Raw genomic sequence first — 24,259 nt, forward strand, 5'->3', positions numbered from 1 at the left:
ACTAATGTAAGGTCTTCTTTTATGTAGGGAGTAGTTTGAAAGCAGTAATTTTTCTTAAAAAATTACAATTCAGACATGATCTTTGTTCCAAATTAGAGGTTTTAACAGTGAAAGCTCACTGAAGTATGCAGTCAAAATAAAACTCACATACAGCATTTCCTATGTAGTATAGCTTTGTGCATTCTGCTAATGTACACATATTTAATTGGCAAACATGAAGCCTTTTACTGTGTCCACTGATTTGTGTTAATACTTCCCTTTCTTGTTCCACTTTGTTTCTTAATCACCCAATTCATAAAAACCCCATTTGGGGAAAATGCATCCCTTCTATAGGAAATCACTACTCAACCCAAGCCACTGTCAGCTTTCTTAATGGCATCTGTTTCCATCCTAGTCTCGCTTCCCTGTGTACTGTGAGGTTAAGAGCACACATAGTGAGCTAACCTTCCTGTGTTTAAATTTCGGCTGTTACAGTGGCATTGCCTTGAGTGAGCTATTTATTTCATCTCTAGGTGGCTTCAGCTTCCCTCTGTAAAATGGATATTACTGTACCTCATATGCTTTTTCCATCCATATCCTCATTGTGTAGTCCCTTGCCCCATTTTTTCCTTATAGCACTTATCCCCACTGGTTCTATATTGTTCAGTATCTTTCTCTCCTAACACAGGAGTGTAAACTCAGCACAGGGTTTTATTTTGGTCATTGTTGTAGTCCCACACCTAGACAACCTGGCATAGGTGGTGCTTAGTAAATACTTGCTCAAAGGCTGTATACAGATGCTGGGTTAAGAACCAATGTTTGCCTAACAACTACTGACCTTACTTTTATTATGCACCTTTTTTTTTTCTTTTTCCCATGGTATGACCACCCTGACATTTCCTACTCCAGTATTTTTACTTAATCCAGGTTTTCTCATTAGGCCACTATTCACTTTTAAAAGATAATCTGGGCTTTTAGAAATAAAAACTAAATTCTTATTTTGCAAAGTAAAGGATAAGCAAGCACAGTGAAACTGCTGATACTATTTTCAAAGGGAAATATTCAGTACTATGTAGTAAATTGAACTGTATACTTATCCAGATAGTTTGAACTTTTAGTTTTTAATATAACAGATCTACCGACCTATAAAGATCCATGGACATTTCAGATCAGATAATGAATAATACTTTGAGTAAAGCACATATACTTACAGTTACATATACTTAGTTACAATTAAGTTTTTCTTTTTTCTTTTGCAGATTAATGACGCCAGAGAGTGAGATAAGATTTGTCCACAAAGAGATGGGTATAATACCAAGCTGGGGCGGTGCTACCCGACTAGTTGAAATAATCGGCAGTAGACAAGCTCTCAAAGTATTAAGTGGGGCCCTCAAACTGGATTCAAAAAAAGCTTTAAACATAGGAATGGTTGACGAGGTCTTGCAGTCTTCAGATGAAACTGAATGTCTAGAAGAGGCACAAGAGTGGCTAAAGCAGTTTATCAAAGGGCCACCAGAAGTAATTAGAGCTTTGAAAAAATCTGTTTCTTCAGGTAAAGAGCTTTGTTTTGAGGACGCATTACAGAATGAAAGAGACCTTTTAGGAACAGTTTGGGGGGGACCTGCAAATAAAGAGGCTATTGCTAGGAGACGAAAATTTGATAAATAATTTTTTAAAATATGATGTACTACAAGAAAAACTCCAATAAATTAATAATTATAAAGTTAAATATTAACTAGGAATACCAGAATTACTTCGAAGGCTACACTTAGTATTTGATTTAATAATTTTTTAATATCTGAACTCATTGACCTAGTTTTCAGTATATTTGGGTAATTATCAAGTAATGCAGAACATTTGGTTAAAATATACAACACTTTTGGCTTAAAAATTATCAATTCCATAGTAGTTCTTAGCCTGTAACAAAAGACCAGTTTTTGAGAGGAAAAACCTCTCCACAGAACCTATTCCTGGGTTATTTTTCATGGTGTCTGTTCAGTCTTATCTGGAAATAATTTACAAAAATAACAGTGAAATTTGCACTAAAGAACAAAAGTGGAAGAGGGGTCAGGGAACAAGATAAGAAAAGGTATGATCATTTTCTTCTGCCTTAATCAGCGGTAATAGGTAAAGAATTGGGGAGAGGTGCTTGGCTGGCTCCGTTAGTGAAGCATGTGACTCTTGATCTTGGAGTTGTGAGTTTGAGCCCCATGTTGGATATAGAGATTACTTAAAAAATAAAAGAATGTTTAAAAATAACTGGAGGAATGCCTGGGTAGCTCAGTCGGTTGAGCATTCAACTCTTGATTTCAGCTCAGGCCATGATCTCATAGTTCTTGAGGCTGAGCCCCCTGTCCACAAAGAGCCTGCTTGGGATTCTCTCTCCCTCTCTCAAAATAAATAAATAAACTTAAAAAATTTGGGGAATTGGGGCACCTGGGTGGCTCACTCGGTTAAGCGTCCAACTTTGGCTCAGGTCATGATCTTGCAGTTTGTGAGTTCAAGCCCTGCGTCAGGCTCTGTGCTGACAGCTTAGAGCCTGGAGCCTGCTTCTGATTCTGTGTCTCCCTCTCTCTCTGCCCCTCCCCTGTTCACGATCTCTCAATAATAAATACACGTTAATTTTTTAAATAAAAAAATAAAATTTGGGGAATGGCTTTTTTTTCCTATGGCTCTTTTAAATAAAAATGCTCCCCACCTTACCACCCTACAAAATTTGGAGCCTTACTGCATATTTTAGTAGTTTCTATTTTAAATGATCTACTAAACAACCATAGCCATCACGTGGAAAGTCTACTGACTCTACAAAATTGGCCATGCATTTGTATGCCCTGCGATTTCCGAACTAGTAAGTAGTACTGTTTAGTTTACACAGTAATACAGTTTAACTTTACCTCAAAACGTCCTGACATCAAAAGGACTCATGATGCATCACTGTTACATTTGCATTTTATATCAGATTTCTATTTTTTTCTGAAAAGTGGCTAACCTTTCTTTTTTAGAACTAGCTCTATTTTGAAAGTACACTTAATAAAAATGCACAGCTCAAACTTTTATCTCAATGACACAAGCTTTAAAAGGAAGTCAAAGAATGAAGTCCCAGTTCTAACCTATCACAGCAAGGGATAAAAGATAATTTCAAAGTAGTGGCAGTTTTTATTTGCTCTTGTAACATTCAATTCATACTTAAAAAACATATTAAAAGTAACGTGCATAGGCTTCAACATGATCCTACTGTTTTGAGTTAAAACACTAAAACTCACACTACCTTTTTTCAGAACCAAATTCTGGATTTCCAAGTTAACCCAGGACTTCCTATCTTGCCATAGAGTCTACATTTTGTGTGAATTTGTGTCTACTAATGCTGTTTACAAATAATACAATTTAATCCATCAGTGTCAGGCCACTAATGAAGACTGGCAAGGAAAATCTAGTATGGTCTCCACTACCAGTTATGTAAGAAATTTAAGTCTCACGGGCTGTAGATTTAATTCCATACACACTTATACCATGCAATTGCTTGTAGATTCTGTTTATGAATAAATCAAACTTCAAGCAGGTGACTAAGCTGAATACCACCACTCCAAACCATCACCTGTTTATTAACCTTTGGCCACTAATGTCAAAATGTTTCCATCCTCTTTCCAGACTCAAACAACAGACAAATTATTTTTGATAAACTCTAGTATTTATTAAATTATAAATTCTGTAATCAAAAAGAAAAATGCAGATCAAGAGGAGCCTCAAACTACAAGGACTAGACAGCAAAGCCTATGGGAAACGCCATGAAGTATGTTACAAGATTCTGAAACATAAGTTATTAACTGTTTTCTTTACATTTCCATTTCAGTAACTTTACTATTTAATAGTTGTTATTCATCTATTTTAAAATTCCAAATTCACATCTATTTTCATATTAAGCTTCCTGTTCATACCGATACCAGACATCTCATAGGTGCCAAATTTTAGTAATGGTTTTACGTCAATCCATGCAGGAAAATAAGACACGATGCAAGAATAAGATGAAGACTGTTAATGCACAGATAATACACACACACTGGCCAAAAGAACTGAAGAAATTTTAAAAACCTATAAAACAGACCTCAAAAAAACTGGGTTATTACTAAACAACTCTCAACTATTAACGCCCGAGTTCCTTATATTAAATAAATTCCTCAACAGAGACATGTTAAACATTTTTATTACAGGTCTGTCCTCCCCATACCCCTTCCCACCCCAACTCACAAAATGCACTACTAGGGATGAGTATAATGTTATGTGGGCATAAATTTACAGATAACCATTTTAACCTTGAAGAGTTTTTTATTTAAACTTCAGTTACTGTGCACTGTCCATCAGGCCTTCTAGATCTGACACCAGCACTCACTGTTCCACCCCCTGCTACTGACAGATCAGTTCCTGATCGATCAGATACTGTCTGGTTTGCATTAGGAACCAAAAGTCTCTGTTGGGTCAAGGAGTGTTGTGCAACAAGCGCAGATACATCCTCACTATCACTACTGGCATCTGATTCAGTTTCTTCAATGGAGGTATCTGGTGCTGGTACCCTGCCTGAAGATGGTGATTCATGATCTTCTTCTCCTTCCCCCCTATGACTCCTTTCAGCTATGCTGTCTCCACTGAGTTGTAAATGAGCAAAAGAGTCTTCCAGAGAAGTGCTTGCATCAGGGGATGGTGTTGCAGGGCTTGTTAACTGACCATCTACTGATGTTAGGGGCCTTACAGAAGACACTAGAGGCTGAACAGAAGCTCCACTCTGTGCTGATAGACTGTCCGCTCCATCTGCAGAGCTCTCTCTCGCTAGGTTTACAGTATTAGCGTCACAGTCCAGCCTAAGTCCGGCTACTCCCTTCTTTGGTATATCTATTATATCCCGCTTAATCTTCCTGCGACGTCCATGTTCATTTCTCCTGTATTGAACCATATTTTCAAGATCAGCAACATACAGAAACCCGGCAATTAACATTTCAGTGCTCTTTTTACCTTTGGAAAAAGCATCTTCCAACTCTCTACTAGTGCGCTCATCATACTGCCACCACCCATTTCTTCCTTCATAATACCATGCATATTCACCATTTCCTCTACTCGCTGCCTTGAGTTCTTCTGGTGACAATAAGGTTGGCTTGTCAAGGAAATCTTCGGGAATTTCTTGTCGACAGAGGGCACATCGCTTTCCAAGCCATGAAGCTCCCTTTACGCACAGATAGCAGAAAACATGCTTACAAGGCAGACTGACTGGGTGAACACATGTTTGCAGACAAATGGCACATTCAGGGACAGTTAGAGAAGGTGCAGTATTAGAACAGGACTCATTCGCTTTCCTGTTCGTAGGAAGCATGTTTATTGAGTGATCAATTTCACCACAGCCAGCCATCCTAAGAAAATGAGAGAAAATACATGTGATATTAAAACTGTGTTTCAACTCTTCTAATATTGTAATTCAACAATTCAGAAAAACACTTATTAAACACCTACTGTATATGTGTACTACATACCAGACAATGAGGAACAAAATAAAAGAGAAAAAATCTAACTTGTGTAGAAAAAAACTTTTTGATTTTGTTAGGTCATTAATTTTTACACTGGCGGGGGGGGGGGGGGGACAAAGGGGCACACAAGTAAATGTTAAGCCAAAAATAAATACAACCAAAGTATAGATTTTAAATAAATATACCATTTCTATTCAGTCACAGAACTTCTGAGATATAAGTAAATGCAAAGATTTAAAAATGTAAATTCCATTCTAGACTGACTTTTCCAATCAGTGTAGAAAGCACAGAGAAAGTGGCTAAAAGTAATTTAGATTACAATTACAGATGGTGACAATTTTGTAGCCCTTTACAATATTACTAAGTGGTAGCTTTGCAATACCTGACAAGTAGACCATATGAAATTAAGATTAAAACTGAAATCCTAGAACTTCTCTACTCCTGCTGTATATTTAAAAACACTGGTAAACCAGTCATTTCATTTCCCCTCCATGAAGCACTCTTCTTGTGATGGCCTTTCCTTGTTGCCTTTTTCTAAACCATATGCTCTTGCTTACTCGTTCAAGATGATCTCATCTACACCCATGGCTTCAACAGTTACTTATAAACAAATGACTCAGTAATTGGTATCACCAGCCCAGGTCTCCTTTCAGCCCTAGATCTAGATTTCTAATTGTCTATTTTAGAATTCTTGCTGGATGTTTTGAGGGCAAAAAACCCCTGAACACATGATCTGTTCCTTGCTTATTTACTCCCTAAAAGCTCCCCACTCCTGATGACACCATTATTCATCTGCTTTTTTAAGCCAGAAATTCATCATTCAAACTGCCCTTCGCCACGTCTTCTCATCCAAAACATCAGCAGGTCTTATCAATTTTATCCTAAGCATCTCCTGAATCCATCTACTATACATTTCTACCCTTCCCTCGCCACCCAGTAAACACTGTTTATGAAATTACTGAATATGCCTTGTAATTGGTCCAGCCTTACCTGTTTTGCTTAAAAAGCTGATCTTAGGATAAAGACCAGGATCTATGTGCAATGGTCCCCACCCCACCACCAGCCTCATATATTAAACTTCTCCTTGATCAAGCTTCTAGCCACAATGGCTACTCCCTCCAATAAAAGGTTTTTTTCTCTGTATGAACATTTCTTCACTTCCTGCCTCCCATATCCCCCATGGACCAACTACTACTCATCTTATAGCCCTCCTGAGAAACCCTCCATGACTAGGTCAAATCACCCTATTTCTTTTTAACTGCTTACTAGCATGTATTTCTCATTCCTAGCACTTATCAGAATTGCAATGTTACGTTTATGTGTGTGACTATTTTGTTAATGTCAGTCTTCCCCATAAGCAGGTGGGCTTTTTAAGGGCAGGAAACAGGTCACTGTTGGCTCGTCTCTGTATTCTCATACAAGACCAGGCAGATAGAGAACACTCAAATATTAGCTAAGGAAACGAATATAGGTTTTTCAAAGAAGAATATAATACACCATATTATAAAACATGTTTTTGGGTTTTATTTTACTTTAAATAACATTAAGTTAAACCATCTGATTGATAAACTTTTTTTTAAAGCATTTACTTGTGTATACCTTGGGAATGTAGAAAAATTCTGTTAGTACACTTAAAGATCAGCCCTGAAGCAGCATACTGAAAACTATAATGAAAAATTGCAGATGGCCAAGGGAGAAAGGATAACTTGAATTAAGGCAACTGTTATACAATGAAACCAACCTAGATAAGAACTCTAAAAACCTGAGTCTCCCTCTCCCTTATTTTGTACTCTTCAGCACTCAGTTAAACCCACAGTCTAAATTTCCTTACCTACAAATCAGTTTATAAAAATTAGGTGAGAATAGCTAAAAAAAACTCCAAAAAGACCCCACAAAACACTTTACTAAGTGTTCACTAAAGCTTCACTCACTAAAGCTCCACAAATGTTAAAGCCAAGAGAAAACGACTTGAATATTGTTGTCCTAAAGCAGGAGAGGGGGGAAAAAAGGGACATTTTTCAAACTGGATGTATAGGGCTTAAATACTGACATAAAATTTGTTAATTTCTGCCTTATTCAGATGAGCATTTATTTAAAAACTATTATAGTCCATTTATAATGTTGAGTATCTGATGGATCTAAAGAAACACACCTACTTTGTTAAATAAAAAACATTAATGAAAGCAAGCAATAATCACAATATGGCCTAATTCTTGCAGTAAAGTGTTAGATACTTATTAAAAGTAATAACGAGAGGCAGATGAGAAGATGGATATAGGCCAGAAAGTTTGGAGTGCAGAGCAGTGGAAAAGATTAAAGGCAGAGACATGTGCACAACACCGAGTCAAATAAGCAACTGAAGCGTAAAATGAAGCTGTAAAAGTAATCAGAAGCCAAACATGAAAATCTTTTTGTGCCCTGCTAAGGAAACATCTGATTTTATTTTATCCCATGGTACTAGGAAACCATAGATATTTCAAAGAGGAGAGAAAATGATAGAGGGAGTAGACCAGTAGTTAGTAAACAGAAATAGAGGTAAAAGATCTCACAGTGATTGGCAACCATTAATTAACTGCTGCTTAAAATGAGTGACAATCTCTACCATTTGATTCTGTGTTTTAAACAAGGAATATTTCAAATTTTATCACCATATGGATCTATGCTTTTTTCCAAAATCAAGCATTCAAAAAAGGGCACAGTGGTTACAAGAGTAGTCATTAAAAATGTTTATGCTCATCAAAACTTCAAAAACAATGCTCCTAGACTTTCATCACATCCTATCTGTCCAACAATCCATTCTCTTATTGCTTTTCTGTGTCCTTGGTTCCTCAATAGGCAAGGTTCAAAATGACAGCAAGTTGTTGAAAACACCGTACTTAAATAGAAAAGGAAGCAACACATAAGCTCAATAGAAAGAAATGATCACTATGAAATATCTGATTTCCAAACTTTGTTTCAACTTTTAATTACATTTCCAATCAACTCCTTTACCAGAAACTCTAGTTACATAAAGTACAACTTTTTCCCAACCTATGGTAAGTTCTACCAAATATGAACTCTTCATATGTGTTAGGCACTTATAGAAGCTTCAAAGTATTTTGAGATAAACTCTCACCTTCAAAGACCTTGTAACTTAACAATCTAAACTGTAAGTGAAAGCTCCTGCTTCTCAACTGGTCAATTAATGCTCCTCACCTATTTCCCCTAAAAAGAACTGACTGTGCATACCACATCTTGTTAGGCTCTCCACAACTCATACGTATTTCTTAAATACAAAATATCTTAGTACTTCCCAAAGTAGTGAGAGACAGAGTACCACATATTTCAATTACATTTGGCAAAAGAATGAGAATACTTTTATCTGCTCCAGGTAACCTTACACTTTGGTAAGAGTCTATGTACATTACTTTCAATTCTACCAAATATAACCTGCACCTAATGTACCTGTAAGAGGTTTTTAAAAAATCATACTCACGCTATGCTTCTGAATCTTCAGCTTTCTCCTTAGTAAAACGGGGATAATTCATGTTCAATTCAAAATTATTGTAAAGTGAATACACTAAATGAAAGCATAAAACTGTATTTGAAAACCTCTTTTAATTCATCAGGTCCTATTGCTACACTTAACTTTTTGGTAACAAAAACAATTAAAATTAGCTACAGAATGGAAGAACAAATAATATGTATCTTCTTACATCCCTTTCAATTTAGGTTAAAGAAATTAGTTGTCAGTGAAATTCTTTTTTTAAATTTTTAAATGTTTATTTGAGACAGAGAGAGAGGGGGGAGGGGGGGGGAGAGAGGGAGAGAGAGAGAGTGTATGAGTGATGGAGGGGCGGAGAGAGAGGGAGACACAGAATCCAAAGCAGGCTCCAGGCTCTCAGCTGTCAGCACAGAGCCCGATATGGGGCTCGAACTCACGAACTGTGAGATCGTGAACTGAGCCAAAGTCAGACACTTAACTGACTGAGCCACCCAGGCGCCCTAGTTGTCAATGAAATTCTTGAATTTTGTTTTTATATTTCCATATTTATTTAAAGCCTCATTAAGAAAAAGAAAACAGGGGTGTCTGGGTGGCTCAGTCAGTTGAGCGTCTGACTCTTGATTTTGGCTCAGGTTATGAACTCATGGTTCATGGGAGCAAGTCCAGTGTCAGGCTTGGGTTCTGTAAGATTCTCTCTCCTTCTGCTCATCTCCTGCTCATGCACACACAGGCTTTCTCTCAAAACAAACAAAAACAAAACAACCCCCCCCCCCAAAACCCAAAAACCCAACAAAAAAGAAAGTCATCCATCCATTTTGATTCTATTCATAAGACAAAATGGAGAAATGGGCTAATACTCATCACTACTTAGAAAAAAAAAAGTATATATTCTTGAAGACATGAAAATGAATGAACACCCAAATTAAACTTGTAGGGAGAGCAGACAGAAGCGCCAACCACAGAACCTTGGAGTATTTCAGTATTTGCAAGTGAGGCAAAAGAGCCTGCAAAAGATGTTAAGAAATGTCAGAGAGAGATGGGGAATAAAGAGACCACCACCACCACAAAAGCCACAAGGGAGACACTTGCCTAAAACAAGGGTCAACCAAGGAGAGGACTTAAAAAAAGTTAACTATTAAACTCATGGCATATTTCTACTTTTATAGTGAAATGTATGGTGCAAAAGTTGTGAGAACCACACACAATTAGATATTTTGATTTCCCAGAGACTATCAAGCCTCCTATCAATAATTTTTTACTCAGTCAAAACAACTTTATTTCCCCTATTCCCAAAGACTGTAGACAACTTTCTCCAATCTCTTAAGAAATGTCCCAGATTCCTTTATCATTAAGAAATTAGGTAAGAGTGAATCCTTACAGTTTATCTTTATCTTCACTCTACCTTGTCATCATTCCTCTTGGCTCAGGTTGGGGTATAGTTAGTTGTTTTCAAAGTTGACTCCTCAACTTCTGTTAATACCATCCCAATTCCCTCAAGATTTTGGTTAATATTCTCTATCCTTAAATTTCAAAATCAACTACCATGCTTTTAGTCTAATGGTCTCTTTTGGTCTCAATGTATTTGATTCCATTGCACTGAACGATAATGACCAGCAACTATTTTTCTAAAACTTTATACTATTCATTTCCTTGATGGTACTCTCTCCCAATTCTCCTTTCTGTTTCATTGTTTTCTATCTTCTCCAGCTGCCCTTAAGTACCAGTATTCTTCACAAAGGTTCTATGGGTGGCCCCATTTCCCCATTGCATTCTATGTCTAGACAATCTACTTAAGATTTCAAAATTATAGATATACCACCATGATTCTCAAAATCTAATATCCAGAACCATTCCAACTATATTTCCAATCTGTATTCAAAAAATCTACCTCAATATTCTCCAAGGACCTGATATCAAACATGACTAAAACCAAAGTTATCTGTTCACCTAAACCTGCTTCCTTGTCCTTTGTTTTCGATCTTGGACAAAACTTAGATCCATCCTCAATGCTCCCTTATTCCTTGGCCACTTCACTTCTCCATGACAGAAACTTATTTAGAATGTGTCCCCTTCAAATGCAAACTGGTGCAACTACTCTGGGGAACAGTATGGAGGTTTCTCAAAAAACTAAAAATAGAACTGCCCTACAATCCAGCAATTGTACTAGGTGTTTACACAAAGTATACAAAAATACAGATTTGAAGGAATACATGCACCACAGTGCTTACAGCAGCATTATCAACCATAGCCAAACTACTGAAAGCCCAAATGTCCATCAACTGATGAAAAGATAAAGATGTGGTGTACATATACATACAATGGAGTATTACCCAGCCATCAAAAAGAATGACATCTTGCCATTTGCAATGACATGGTTGGAGCTAGAATGTATTATGCTAAGTGATGTAAGTCAATCGGAGAAAGACGTACCATATGATTTCACTCCTGTGTGGAATTTAAGTAAACAAAACAGATGAACATATGGAAAAGTGGGGGGAGAGAAGAGACGGACACAAACCACAAGAGACTCAACGATAAGAGAACAAACTGAGGGAGGCAGGTGGAGATGGACTAGATGGGTGATGGGTATTAAGGAGGGCCCTTGTGGTGATGAGCACTGGGCGCTGTATGTAAGGGATGAATCTATTCCTGAAAACAACATTGCACTGTATATTTAAAAAAAAAAAAAAAAAAAGTGTCCCCTTCATTCCCAAAGCCTATAACCCTAATTCTGGCCTCTTGGACACACGCTTGTACAAAATATTAACCTTTCAAGTGGTCTCTCAGACTTCAATCCTTTCTCCTTAACTTTTCTCAGTTCAACCATGTCAAATTAGTTTTCTTTCCAATCTTCAATAGTTTTCTACTGCCTACATAATCGAATCCAAATTCCTAAGCGCTGGCTTTCAAATACACTGACATAATCTTTAGAGTAAAACAGACTTAGTTAAAATCCTGGCTCCGTCATTTCTTCTCACTACACTAACCTAGAAGAGCGTATCTCAAACTCTTCCGTGAAAGTAAGAATTAGCTGGTGAGTTTGTACAGATTTGAGTTAAAGCCTAAAAATCTGTGTGTTTAACAGGAGATAATTCTCAGAGAAATTTGGAAAATGCCAAGCCATGGCAAATGACTTCATCTCTCTAATTCTACGTCTTCACCAGTAAATGAGCTACTACCATTTTTCATAATGATTAAATCTAATAATCCAAGTAAAATACCCAATAAGTGCCTAGCAAAATAGTAGGGACTAAATAAACATTCACTCCCTTTACTAACTTTGAAGTCTCTTTCTCCCCACCCCACCCCACTTTGCCACACAGGATTGCTTCCTGACTCTCCTAAGATGCCCTGATATTTGGGCAACTGTGCCCCTCCCTCATTCCCTTGGCTTGAAAAATACTTCCTAATTTTCTCAGCTTGTTAAAATTCTATTTATTCTTTAAGACCAAGCCAAAAGTTCTTTTGCTTACTCTGAGCCCTTCAGGTGGACTAAATCCTCTAAGTTCCAAAAGCATTTTATTGTTACCTCAATATGGCATTTTTCTCACTGTTTAATTAATAATTATAAATTATAATTAATAATTATAAAATTATGTCTCACTTATTAGACCATAGTCTAGTTCCTTGATGGCCAGCACCTACAATATTTGACCTACAAGATTAAACAATATTATATGTATATAGACAGATAACATATAAACAGGATTAAATAAAAAATATAAAAAGATATAAAAGACAAGCAAACATTTCTAATAAATCTTTATAAATGAACAATGTCTTGCAATATTAGTACGTGATGCCTAATGCCACACGATCACAACTGAGCCAATAGTTCTCTCTCACTGCAGGATTGTGGGTGATCATCTCCCATGCTTGGTCCCAGGCTGTGGTGTTTGGCAGAAGTAAGTGATTTTTCAAAACATTAGAAGGTGCCCACAACTAGCACTAGTGTATTTTTTGTCACTTCAAAGCATCTATGGACAGTCCTTTTGCTTTTCCATACAAGAGTAACCTTAGGAATGCTTTGCCTCATTCTAGGTCAGGCTGCCTGCAGATATAGACCCTTTCCTCTGCTGCCTTATTGCCAGTTACATTAAACACAGTATATGACAAGAGTGTATTAATACTGTACTGTAAAAAAGATTCCACTGAGCCAATAGATAGCAGTGATTCCATCAGTGACAGTGAAAGTCATCCTACACAATAACCCTCCTCTCTCTTGTCTCTCTCACACCAGACATGGAAGTTTTCAAAGGTAAGTGCAGGTTAATTTATTTTTCTTTATATTTTGTATTTTATTATTTTGTATTATATTACAGTATTGTGATCATTTTTATATGAATATTTTTGGCTTGTGGAACCAATCATCTTGAGTTTCCATTATTTCTTATGGGGAAATTCGCTTTGATATACAAGTGCTTTGGATTGCAAACATGTTTCCAGAACAAATTATGCTCGCAAACCAAGGTTTTATACTGTACTATGTAAAGAAGAAGTAGAACCTAAAAGACCTGGAGATCTTTCCAAATTTTTTAGCATTCTATAAGCAAATTCTTTTGTCTTCAGTTTCATTCACTTTTACAGAAATTTTTCCTGATGAGATTTCTGGATATCTACATTAGCAATAATTTAATGAGAAAAAAATTTTTACCTCAATAAAATATCTAAAAGTCAATACAAAATGCTTTTTTTTATAATTAGAACTAAATATGACATATACTTGCTTAGTGCATTTTATTAGTCCATTTAATTTACTGCATCCTTGGGAAAAACCACGATGCCACACTTACATTTCTATTACAGATCCCACAGCTGTCTGTCACAAAAATAAAAGACCATCTTCACCAGCAGTCAAACAGTTTGCAGTATTTTCTCTTCCACTGTGGGTTCATTCTGTGCTGCAAAAGAAATTATTTCATCAACTTCTATAAAGATTAAGATCAATAAAATTAGTCACTTATATATGATCCTTTCATTTAACAAAATTCAGTGGCAAATCGTATCTTAAAAATGAAAAAATTTCAAGACAAGGATGCCTGCTTTTACCACTGCTATTCAACACAGCATTCGAAGTGCTAGACAGAGCAATTAAGACCAGAAAAAGATATGCAAGGCAAACAAATTGGTAAGGAAGAAGTAAAATTATTTCTATTTGCAGAGATAGTAAAACTATTTCTATTTCCTATATAGAAAATTCCAAAGAATCCTCAAGAAAACTAGAGTTAATAAAAAATTTAGCAAAGCTGCAGGTTACAACTTCAATATACAAGTCAGCTGTGTTTCTGTATCTAGCAGTCAACAATCCAAAAAGGAAATCAAAAAAGCATTTTACAGAATGCTCAAGACTTCCATTTATAAGCATCTAAAAGAATAAAATGCCTAGGCATCAACTTAACCAAGGAGGGGAAAGATTTGTACACTGAAAACTACAAAACACTGCAGAAAGAAATTAAAGGAGAGCTAAATAAATGGAAAGACAACTATAACAGATTGGAAGACTGAAGATGACAATACTGCCCAAACTGATCTATAGATTCAAGATAATTCTTTTTTTTTTAAATTTTAAAAAAATATTTAGTTTTGGGTGGGGGGGAAACGTGTGTGCAAGCCAGCAGGGGAGGTGCAGAGAGGGAGACACAGAATCGAAAGCAAGCTCCAGGCTCTTCTGAGCTGTTAGCACAGAGCTCGACGTGGGGCTTGAACTCACAGACTGTGAGATCATGACCTGAGCCAAAGTTGGACACTTAACTGACTGAGCCACCCAGGTGCCCAGAGATTCAACATAATTCTTATGGCAATTCGAACAGCCTTTTTTGCAGAAATGGAAAAGCCAATCCTCAAATTTATATGAAATTGTGAGAGGCCTAAAATAACCCAAAACAATCTTAACAAAGAACAAAGAACAAAGTTGGAGAACTCACACATGCCAACTTCAAAACTTACTACAAAGCTAACAGTAACAAAGTCCATGTGGTATTGGCATAAGAACAAGGCAAATATACCAATAGAAGAGACAGTCCAGAACAAACTCATACTTCTATGGCTAATTGATTTAAAAAAAAAAAAATTTTTTTTTAATGTTTATTTTTGAGAGAGACGGAGACAGAGAGATAAGAATGTGAACAGGGGAGGTGCAGAGAGAGAGGGAGACACAGAATCTGAAGCAGGCTCCAGGCTCTGAGTTGTCAGCACAGAGCCTGATGTGGGGCTCAAACTCAGACTGTGAGATCATGACCTGAGCTGAAGTCAGACCCTTAACTGACTGAGCCACCCAGGCACACCTATGCCTAACTGATTTTTAAAGAGGTGCCAAGTCCATTCAAGGGGGAAAGAACGGTCTCTTCAACACATGCTAGGACAAGTGATTTACCACATGCAAAAGAAGGAAGTTGGACCCCTACTTCACACCATATACACAAACTGACTCAAAATGGACCAACAATCTAAATATACGAGGTGAAACCATACAACCCTTAGAAGAAAATAGAGTGATATATATCTATGACCTGGGGTTTGATAATGGATTCCTAGATATGAATGACACCAAAAGCATGAGCAATAAAAAAAACAGACACATAAATGAAAGATAAATTGTGGACTTCATCAAAATTAAAACTTTGGGGCATACAAGGACATTGTCAAGCAGTTAAAATTCAACCTAGAGAATGGGAGAGAATCTTTACAAATCATATACTGATAAGGGTTTAATATCCACAATATATAAAAAAAATGCCTACAACTCAACAAAGAAAAAAATATTTTTAATGGACAAAAGACTTGAACAGACATTTCATCAAAGAAGATATCGAAATGGCCAATAAATACATGAACAGATGCTCAGCATTAGTTATTAGGGAAATGTAAATCAAAACCACAAGTATTGCCACTTCACATGCATGAGGATGGCTACAAATTAAAAAAAAAAGGAAATAATAAACATTGGTGAGAATATGAAGAAACTGGAACCCTTGTACACTGTTGATGGGAATGGGAAATAGTGGAGCCACTGTGAAGTTTGCTGGTTCCTCAAAAAAGTTTTACCATATAACAGAATTACCATATAATTCAGCAATTCCACTCCCAGGTATATACCCCAAATAATTGAAAACAGGGACTGAAACACATACTTGTACACCAACGTTCACTGCAGAATTATTCACAAAAGTCAAAAGCTGGAAACAACCCAAGTGCCCAACAACAGAATGGATAAACAAAATGTGGTACAAATACAATGGAATATTATTCAACTACAGAAAGAAATGAAGTTCTCATGCATACTATAATATGGATAAGCCTTGAAAATATTATGTTAAGTGAAATAAGCCAGACACAAAAGGACAAATGCTGTGATTCCACTAACATGAAATATTGGAATTAGTCAGACACAGAAAGTAGAGAAGTTACCAGGGGCTACAAATGGGAGAGTTATTGCTTAGTAGATACAGAATTTGTTTGAAATGATGACAAAGTTGTGGAAATATATAGTGGTCATGGTTGTACAACACTGTAAATGTAATTAATGGCACTGACTTGTACACTTAAAAGTGTACTGACTTGTATACGTTATTTATATTTTACCACAATGAAAAAATTTTTAAAGGGAGACAAGTTCTATATGGACAAAAAAGTCCATATGGAATTTATTCCATAGCCATTGCCTTTTTCCAAGGAAGTCATGTGTGAAGAGACTAGGCCATCACATTAACCAGGACCTCCTGCTGCTTCTACGTATATCCAACTTTACAAACATTAAGCCAAACTTATGCAGGGAATCCAGAAGAAACAAACAAAACATCATCTCAGCTATTAATCCTCTTTCTTCTCATTTAGTAAGTGCTCATTCCACTTCACAATACCCAGTGCAGGAGGCACATCATACTACAGAGAACTCAGAATCAAGTATATATGATGACGAAAGAGTTAGGTAAACCTCACAATAAAGAATTGAATTCTTTCAGTTCCATGTGCCTTTCATAGTACAGAGGAGTTTAAGTGTTTGAAGACAAATATTTTTAATACACAGCCTTTAAATACAAGACAGCTTGTCCCACCAAATGTTTAACAGAACAAACAATAATCTTTTCAGAACCAGAGGATTTTCAACTGTTAAAAAAGAGTTCCTAAATTACCTGACTTTTTGTTTTACAGACTTTGGAAACTGAGTCTTTACATTAAATGGACTCCATTGTCCTGATCACCACTCCTACCCCCCAACCCTTTCACTTTACTTTCTAGGTGCCTACAACTTTCATGGCACCACAGGAGACTCGTGTCTCTCTTGCAGGCTACTAAAAACAGAAACTGCCCATTTGCACACACAGGACAGGAAGAAACATTGTAACATTCTAACATCATCACTCTTAATGAAAACATTATCTCTTTGAAGTCTCTACCACTGACTATACAATCCCCTAACAGCAGTTCTCCTTAACCTTTAAGGCACTGACTTAATTTTCACTGTTCATCATCCTCTTTGCCAGTAGACATGGAAGGGTTTAAGCCCAGGAATCCCATGTCAAGTGACAGTGATGCAGGTAGTCCCTCGAATACAGGTAGAACAGTGAGAAACACTGTTCTGTTTTCAAATCCTAAAATCTTACATTCAATGAACTTCGCCTCCTTGTCCCTCCAGCAACGAAGTATGATGTGTAACATTTGGAACTGCATGCCACCTAAACTGCTGCCTCTCTAAAATCTTAATCTCACTCTTGGATCACAAACTCACGTGTTCCCAGCTAACTTATGCTCTCATTCCCACACCTGTTCTTTAATTTCACAAGGACCTCCAGTTTCTTGCCAGCCTCCTTTTCTTTATCCAGGTGCCAGTCTCAATTCCTTTCCTGCCCATTCTGGAGCTCCACCATTTTAACTTGTTAACAGAATCCTTGGCTCTCTCACATCTCTCATCTGCACATTCTCTACAAACCCCTTTTCTGAATGAATCTTAAAGTGACATCTCAGCTTCCACGCTTTAACCAACAAATGCTGACGGGAGGAAGAAAAACAGAAAATTCTTTTCCTCATCCTCTATTCAACTAACTGCACCAAATTCTGTCAACTTCTATCCCAAACACCTTCGGAATCCTCTACTCTCTTGCCATTGCTAGTGCCCTGGTTTAGACATATATCATCTCTTACTTGAACGACTGTTCAGCCTGATTATTTTGCTTCAGTAAAACCCCTCAAATGTATTCACTAAGCCTCTGAATGATATACTAAAAAGGCAAAATGGGCCTCCCATACACAAAACCCTATACTAGCTCTCCAGCCTATACCATAAAGGCAAAGCTCCTAAGAACAGCATTCAAAGGCTTTAATGACCTGAAACCTCAATCTCTCTCTAGTCTTCTCTCTCACCACCACTCTCACAGATTAATAATATAGTTACACCAAATTATTCATATTTCTCTAAACTTCCCTTTGTAGTTGTGTACTTCCTCCTCTGGTATAATCTATCTCTTTTATAGCTTATGAATGCTACTACCATTTTTTCTGACTACGTCCCCAAAATGGTTCCCTCCACGATATTTTGTACATTCTTCTATTACCAAACTTATCATATATACACTGAAATTATTTGTTTGCTTTCGACTGTTCTATTAAACCATGAGCCCCCTAATGATAAAGACTGTTTTCTATCTCTGAATGGCTAGTAATCTGCCAATCAGTTTTTGTTGACTTGAAGTGATTATTTCTTGGATTGGATGAAGGAAAAACTTCCTAAAATAACCACTGAGAAATAAAATATTGAAAAACTAAATTAATTCACGTAACACAACATTTCAATTCTGTGAACAAGGCATCCAGCCACAAAAAATATAAAGATACCCAAGTTCTAATCATTTCTTTCAAGAACTTAAAACATAACACAGGGAAGTTACATTTACAAATTTAAGATTAGAATCATCTTTATATCTCTTGCCAAGCACTCCGTTTACCTAGGCTTTGTTCACTGTCAATGAATCTCCAGAATGCAGATAAAAACCCAAGAATAAAACCGGTTTAAGTAAATCTTGCAAGCTACAGTGACTTTTCCAATTCCTATATCCCATGGATAATTTTCCAGGTGGACTCTAAATGGATAATAATGCTTGGGAGAAGGAAAATAAACTAAAATCTATGTAGTATTCTAGATCCTAGCTATGCAAACTGTGTTCCCAACCAACTATACTAGCATTTACCTGGGAGTCCCTTAAAATGAAAAATCTGGAGCCCCATTCCATACCTACAGAATCAGATCTCCAGGTGGCTCATATGCATACTAAAGTTCATGAAGCTCTAGATATCCTCAAAACAACTGTGAGATAGGACTATACACATTTTATACATGAGGAAACCCAAGCCCGTAAGGATTAATCCCAAATCACAAAGCTATCAATGCTGGGGAGCTGCAATTCATTCCCAAGGGTACCTTTAAAAAAAATCTTTTCTTCAGTGTACTATATCTCAGAGAAAAGGTCTAGAATAGCATTAGATAATGCTGTTAGATAACAATATGATGCAAGCCACATTTGTGTGATTACAAATTTTCTATTAGCTACATTAAGGACAGAAAAAGGAAACAGGTAAAATTCATTTAAATAATATATTTTAGGGGCGCCTGGGTGGCGCAGTTGGTTAAGCGTCCGACTTCAGCCAGGTCACGATTTTGCGGTCCGTGAGTTCGAGCCCCGCGTCAGGCTCTGAGCTGATGGCCCAGAGCCTGGAGCCTGTTTCCGATTCTGTGTCTCCCTCTCTCTCTGCCCCTCCCCCGTTCATGCTCTGTCTCTCTCTGTCCCAAAAATAAATAAACGTTGAAAAAAAAATTAAAAAAAAAAATTAAAAAAAAATATTTTATTTAACTCAATATATTTAAAACATTACCATTTCCACATGTATTCAATATAAAGAAGTTATTCATGTGTTTTGTACATTGTTATGTGTGTGTATATTCTTTGTAATTTGGTGCATATTTTAAAATTCTAGCACAACTCAAACTAACCATGTATCTAGTGCTCAACAGCTCCATGGGGCTAGTGGGTACCATAACTAGGCAATGCCGATTTAGAATGTTTTGCTTTTTAACAATTTTTAAAAATACAAAACTGGTAATTTACTACCAGAATCATTGAATAAAGAAAATAATTCCATATTAGTTTACCCACACCTCTGCTGGTACAGATAAAAAAGAAAATTGCATAGTTTGTTGTAATCAAAATTGACTGGTTTCAGTGACAATAATTCTGCCAAACTGATCCATCCACTATAACCTCAGAATTATAATGCCAAATGGGCACAACATAGAGCACAGCATGTAATATTCAGAATAGTCATGTGTAGTAGTCCTCAGAAAACTTCTACATTTGAAACCAAAGACTTTTTTTAAATGAGGGGCGGGGGAGGATTTTACTTTCAGTTAAACATGTAAGATTGAATAGTGTAATTCTAACTATACGCCAGAATTAATTTGGCAAACATAAATAATTCAAACATACATAAATCTCACTGCAATGAATGATTTGTAAATTATATGCCAAACTCAATATAATTTATGAATTACTACAGTAAAATTTACCACAGTATTCTAATATGCAAATACCAATTAGTTAATGGGTTAAGGTTCTTTCTCTAGGTGAAAATTTATACAGAAAAGAATTATCAGGAAGGAAACATAAAGAAAGAAAAGATTTGAAACTATGTTACATATTCCCATCTCTTAACAATTCTGGAAAAAAAAAGGTGACACACTAAATTTAAAAATATGTAAGAATTTAGGATTGTCAGTGAATTTAAATTATTTACCCACTCAACCAGATAGTAAATAAGTATAACTGAAAATGAAGTAATACCATACTATTTATAATTTGTGACCACTCAACAAATTCACACTCCTTATTTGCATATGCGGTTATCTTCTCTGAAAATATTTTAGGATTACAATTCCATTTTCTCAAGTCAGTCACAGAGTCAAAAAAACACATTTTTTTCCCCACATAATAGATTCAAATAAATGACTGTCTTTTTAAATAACTAATCAAAGAAAAAGATAAGCACATTAACTGTATTTGGTATTTTAACCAAAGATTTGAAGACTTCCTGTATTTTTCCAATTACTAAGAGCTAATGTTTAATAAAATATTTTTACTCCTTTTTATGCAAAATACACAAAACAGGAAATAAATGTTCTATATAAAAGCTAACAGTGACAGAAAAAAATACTTCAAACCTCCCAACTTTTGGTATACAAATTTAAAAAAAAGCAAGGAAAAGCAAAAACCAGTAAAAGAAGGAATAGTGTGGAAACTTAGCAGCTACATCTTCATATTTAAGAGTCTCAAGTTGAGAGAGGTAACTAAATGCCCTAATGTTTCCATTTTTAGCTTTCCCTCTCATCGGCCTGCTAAAACTGAGCTTACAGAAAGCACAGGTCATACTGGGAAACAAAAGTCTTCAGTCAAAACTCATTTCAACCAAATGGGGGCTAATACTTGACTCTACACTATTTTAAAGAATCATTTCCCTTATTGTTAAGCACTTCCCTTAAAACATCTCTGTATGGCAACCTATGACCTTCACAATCTTCACAGTCAAGCATTCAATTTTTATATTCCTCCCCAACCAAATGTGAGCTTTGCATTTTAATTTAAACAAAACATGAAATATGAATGTGAACAAATATGTTCTTTTAATCTTATCAAACAGAAGCTTCGTAGCCTGCAGCCATTTTGTAAATGAGAAAGGCACTGTTGCTAATTATACGTGTGACCTTGGTCAAGTCATAACTCCATTGTTTTAGTTATTTCACCCTAATCTTTTTTTTTTGTAATTCTAAATAATTAACAGGCATTTAACGGGTTTTATTTTAATTAATCCAAAAGGTAATAAGCCACACTCAATAGTCCATAAATAAGCACAGGTGGCTGCAGTAGAATGTTAATAAAATGGTTTTCATACCCACAAAGATTATTCCTAATCCAGCCTGTTGTTTCACACATGCAGGTTCCTTAGACACAACCAGGTACCAAGCAGGGGGAATGGAAAGAAGGGTCAGCACCCTCTGTTACTGACACTGGAAAAAAAAAATTCAAATATTCACCTGACAGTGTGTCAAGGCATTTCATGCTAGTCAAGTGCTAATACATAAAATAATATTCTCTAAATACATTAGTATTTGCAAAACAAACAAACAAACAAACATGGAATACAACCTTTTTCTTTTATACTCAGTCAAAAAATAATTTCTGGATCCTTTAAAAAAATCTTTCCTATTCTTCTGACCATTCAAATTGGTGGAAACTGAAACAAAATACCTTACCAGTTAATACTTGTCTCCTAAAAGAAAAAACGCCATTTCCTTTTTCTTCCTTCTAATAATGACCAGCTATCTGGAAAGATAGTTTCCTTGGTTATTATAATCTACCAAGTTTTTAACAACCAGTAAATAACAAAAACCTTCAAATGTTTACTATTATTTTCATTTTGCCCACAACTAATATTGGCCCATTTGAAACATAAATTCTAAATCAAAGAGCAGGCTTAACAAAATGCTCCAGTTTAAGATACACAAGCCTAAAACAAACACATCCAAAATCTATTTCTAGTATGGCTTTCACTTTCCTGGTTTTCTCTTTAAAAAGAGAATTAGTTGACCTGTTTTCATGTGTTTTTAGAAACTCGGACACTCAAGAAAATATTTGCTGGTCATGAAAACAGCAAAGCCAACATTACAAGTCCTGTTATTTCTGCGAGTCATTTTCTTCAGGTGTCCTATATTCCACGTCTTTTTAAGAGTCTAAATATAGATTCATTTGCTCAAAAGACAAAAAATCCTAACTCCTCTAATTTCTGTAATTATACACTGCTTTCAATGCCAATGTTATACTTTCACATCCTATTTAAAAAGTATACACACTGGAGGGGAAGGAGTGTGGCGATGCACCTGAAATGTCAAGCTACAAAGACAACGCTTTTTCTATCATTTCTTGGCTTTCTCCTTCCGTCAATTCCACCCTGTTCCAATATTACAAAAATATTATTTAAACAAAATGTAAGTACTTTCGAAAGTTGAAGACTGTCACTAAAATGGCACGCAGGGAAGGGAAAAAAATATATACGAAATGGTTAACAAGAGAAAGCTTTAGTTGCCAAAATGTATGTGTAAACTAAAAACAATTTTGCAACCTTCTCTAGACGCCTACGGCAAATAAAATAGGACAACAATGGAAGACCCCTACTCTTAGACGGGTTGGGGGATAGAGAGAGAACTCGCACCCACCAACCAGAACAAAGCCAACAGCCTCCGCTTTTAAGATGCCCTGAGGTTTTCTGTTGTTGTTGTTGTTGTTATTGTTTTGGCTTCACGGGTATCAAGAGATCTCTTCATTGTTCTGATGCTTTAATAACCATCAAAACAACGAAAACTATGCAGCGCTGGGTTTAACCAAGGCAAGGTGGAGGGAATGCTCTTCCTATTAGGCAAGACCCAGACACTGAGCAGGAGGAGGAGAGAGGGAAGAGAAGGAAGCCGCAAAACACACTCCGGAAAAAGACAAAATGCAGGGACTCTACGCCCTGGCTGCGATCTGACCCAGGGCCAGGGTAGAGGCCTCCACACGGGAAACAGGGAGCAGGAAACCCTTCAAACCATCGCCGCCCCTAAATCTTGAGGCCAAAAGGTCCCCCCGTAGAGGCCTGACACCACCGCCAAGGGGAGAGAAGAGAAACCTGGCTGCCACCAAAGGCGGAGAAGAGGACCCCGGCGGAAGAGGCTGCGCAGTAATGGCCGCTGCTCCGCCTCTCGCACCCGGACCGTGACCAGCTCTGGGCCGTCGCCCTGGGCAGGGGCTGCGACGGCCGCGGACTACGCAGCGCCCGTCACAGTCTTCTTGCCTGTGACAGCAGCCAAGGTGGGGGCGGCGGGAAAGGCTGAACTGCTCCATCCCGCCTGGGTGCAGAGACCCGCGGCCGCGCTGGCCCAAGGGCGTCCACCTACGTACCGGCCCCTGACCCCGCCGCCGCCGCCCCTCTCAGGCCCGGAGCGAAGGGCCGACCCGGACAGCATCGCGGCTGGAGGTGACGCCGCAAGCCTTTATGCCTTTCCTCGGGTTAGGATCCCGGAATGGCTGACTTTCACCCTTCCCCGCCAGGACTTCACCCCGACTCCCACCTCTCTAGCCACAACCGCGGCCGTCTCGCAGTCTTTTCTCTTCGGCCTCGGAGCCCGCAGCGGCCGGGAACGCGCGCGGCTGTCACGTGACCCCCCGTCGCGTCGCGGGGGCGGGGCCGCGCGGGGCGGAAGTAGCGC

General features: G+C 37.2%; 2 protein-coding genes across 11 annotated transcripts in view; one reads left to right on the plus strand and one right to left on the minus strand.

Annotated features, from left to right (window-relative positions):
* The window catches only part of ECHDC1 (ethylmalonyl-CoA decarboxylase 1), a 53,610-nt gene extending 51,222 nt beyond the window's left edge, over positions 1-2,388 (plus strand). For all 5 annotated transcript variants that reach the window (XM_015074261.3, XM_053222270.1, XM_015074260.3 and 2 more), the window contains one exon: positions 1,239-2,388. In XM_015074261.3, the coding sequence (XP_014929747.1) occupies positions 1,239-1,647 (409 nt within the window). In that variant the 3' untranslated portion in view covers positions 1,648-2,388. The remainder of the gene's footprint in view (positions 1-1,238) is intronic.
* Positions 2,389-3,645: 1,257 nt separating this feature from the next.
* RNF146 (ring finger protein 146) lies at positions 3,646-24,259 on the minus strand. 6 transcript variants are annotated; one of them, XM_015074253.3, is made up of 3 exons: positions 24,122-24,259; positions 13,767-13,874; positions 3,646-5,375 (listed from the first exon to the last, which is right to left on the minus strand). In XM_015074253.3, coding segments are annotated over exons 2-3 (1,071 nt in total). In that variant the 5' UTR covers positions 13,769-13,874; positions 24,122-24,259; the 3' UTR covers positions 3,646-4,306. The 6 variants fall into 6 exon arrangements, with proteins under 6 accessions (XP_014929739.1, XP_014929741.1, XP_053078244.1 ...); XM_015074255.3 differs by having other exon boundaries at positions 13,767-13,869; positions 24,122-24,237; XM_053222269.1 differs by lacking the exon at positions 24,122-24,259 and adding an exon at positions 23,952-24,091 and having other exon boundaries at positions 13,767-13,869.

This window comes from Acinonyx jubatus, chromosome B2, assembly GCF_027475565.1.
Source record: "Acinonyx jubatus isolate Ajub_Pintada_27869175 chromosome B2, VMU_Ajub_asm_v1.0, whole genome shotgun sequence".
Classification (NCBI taxonomy): domain Eukaryota; kingdom Metazoa; phylum Chordata; class Mammalia; order Carnivora; family Felidae; genus Acinonyx; species Acinonyx jubatus.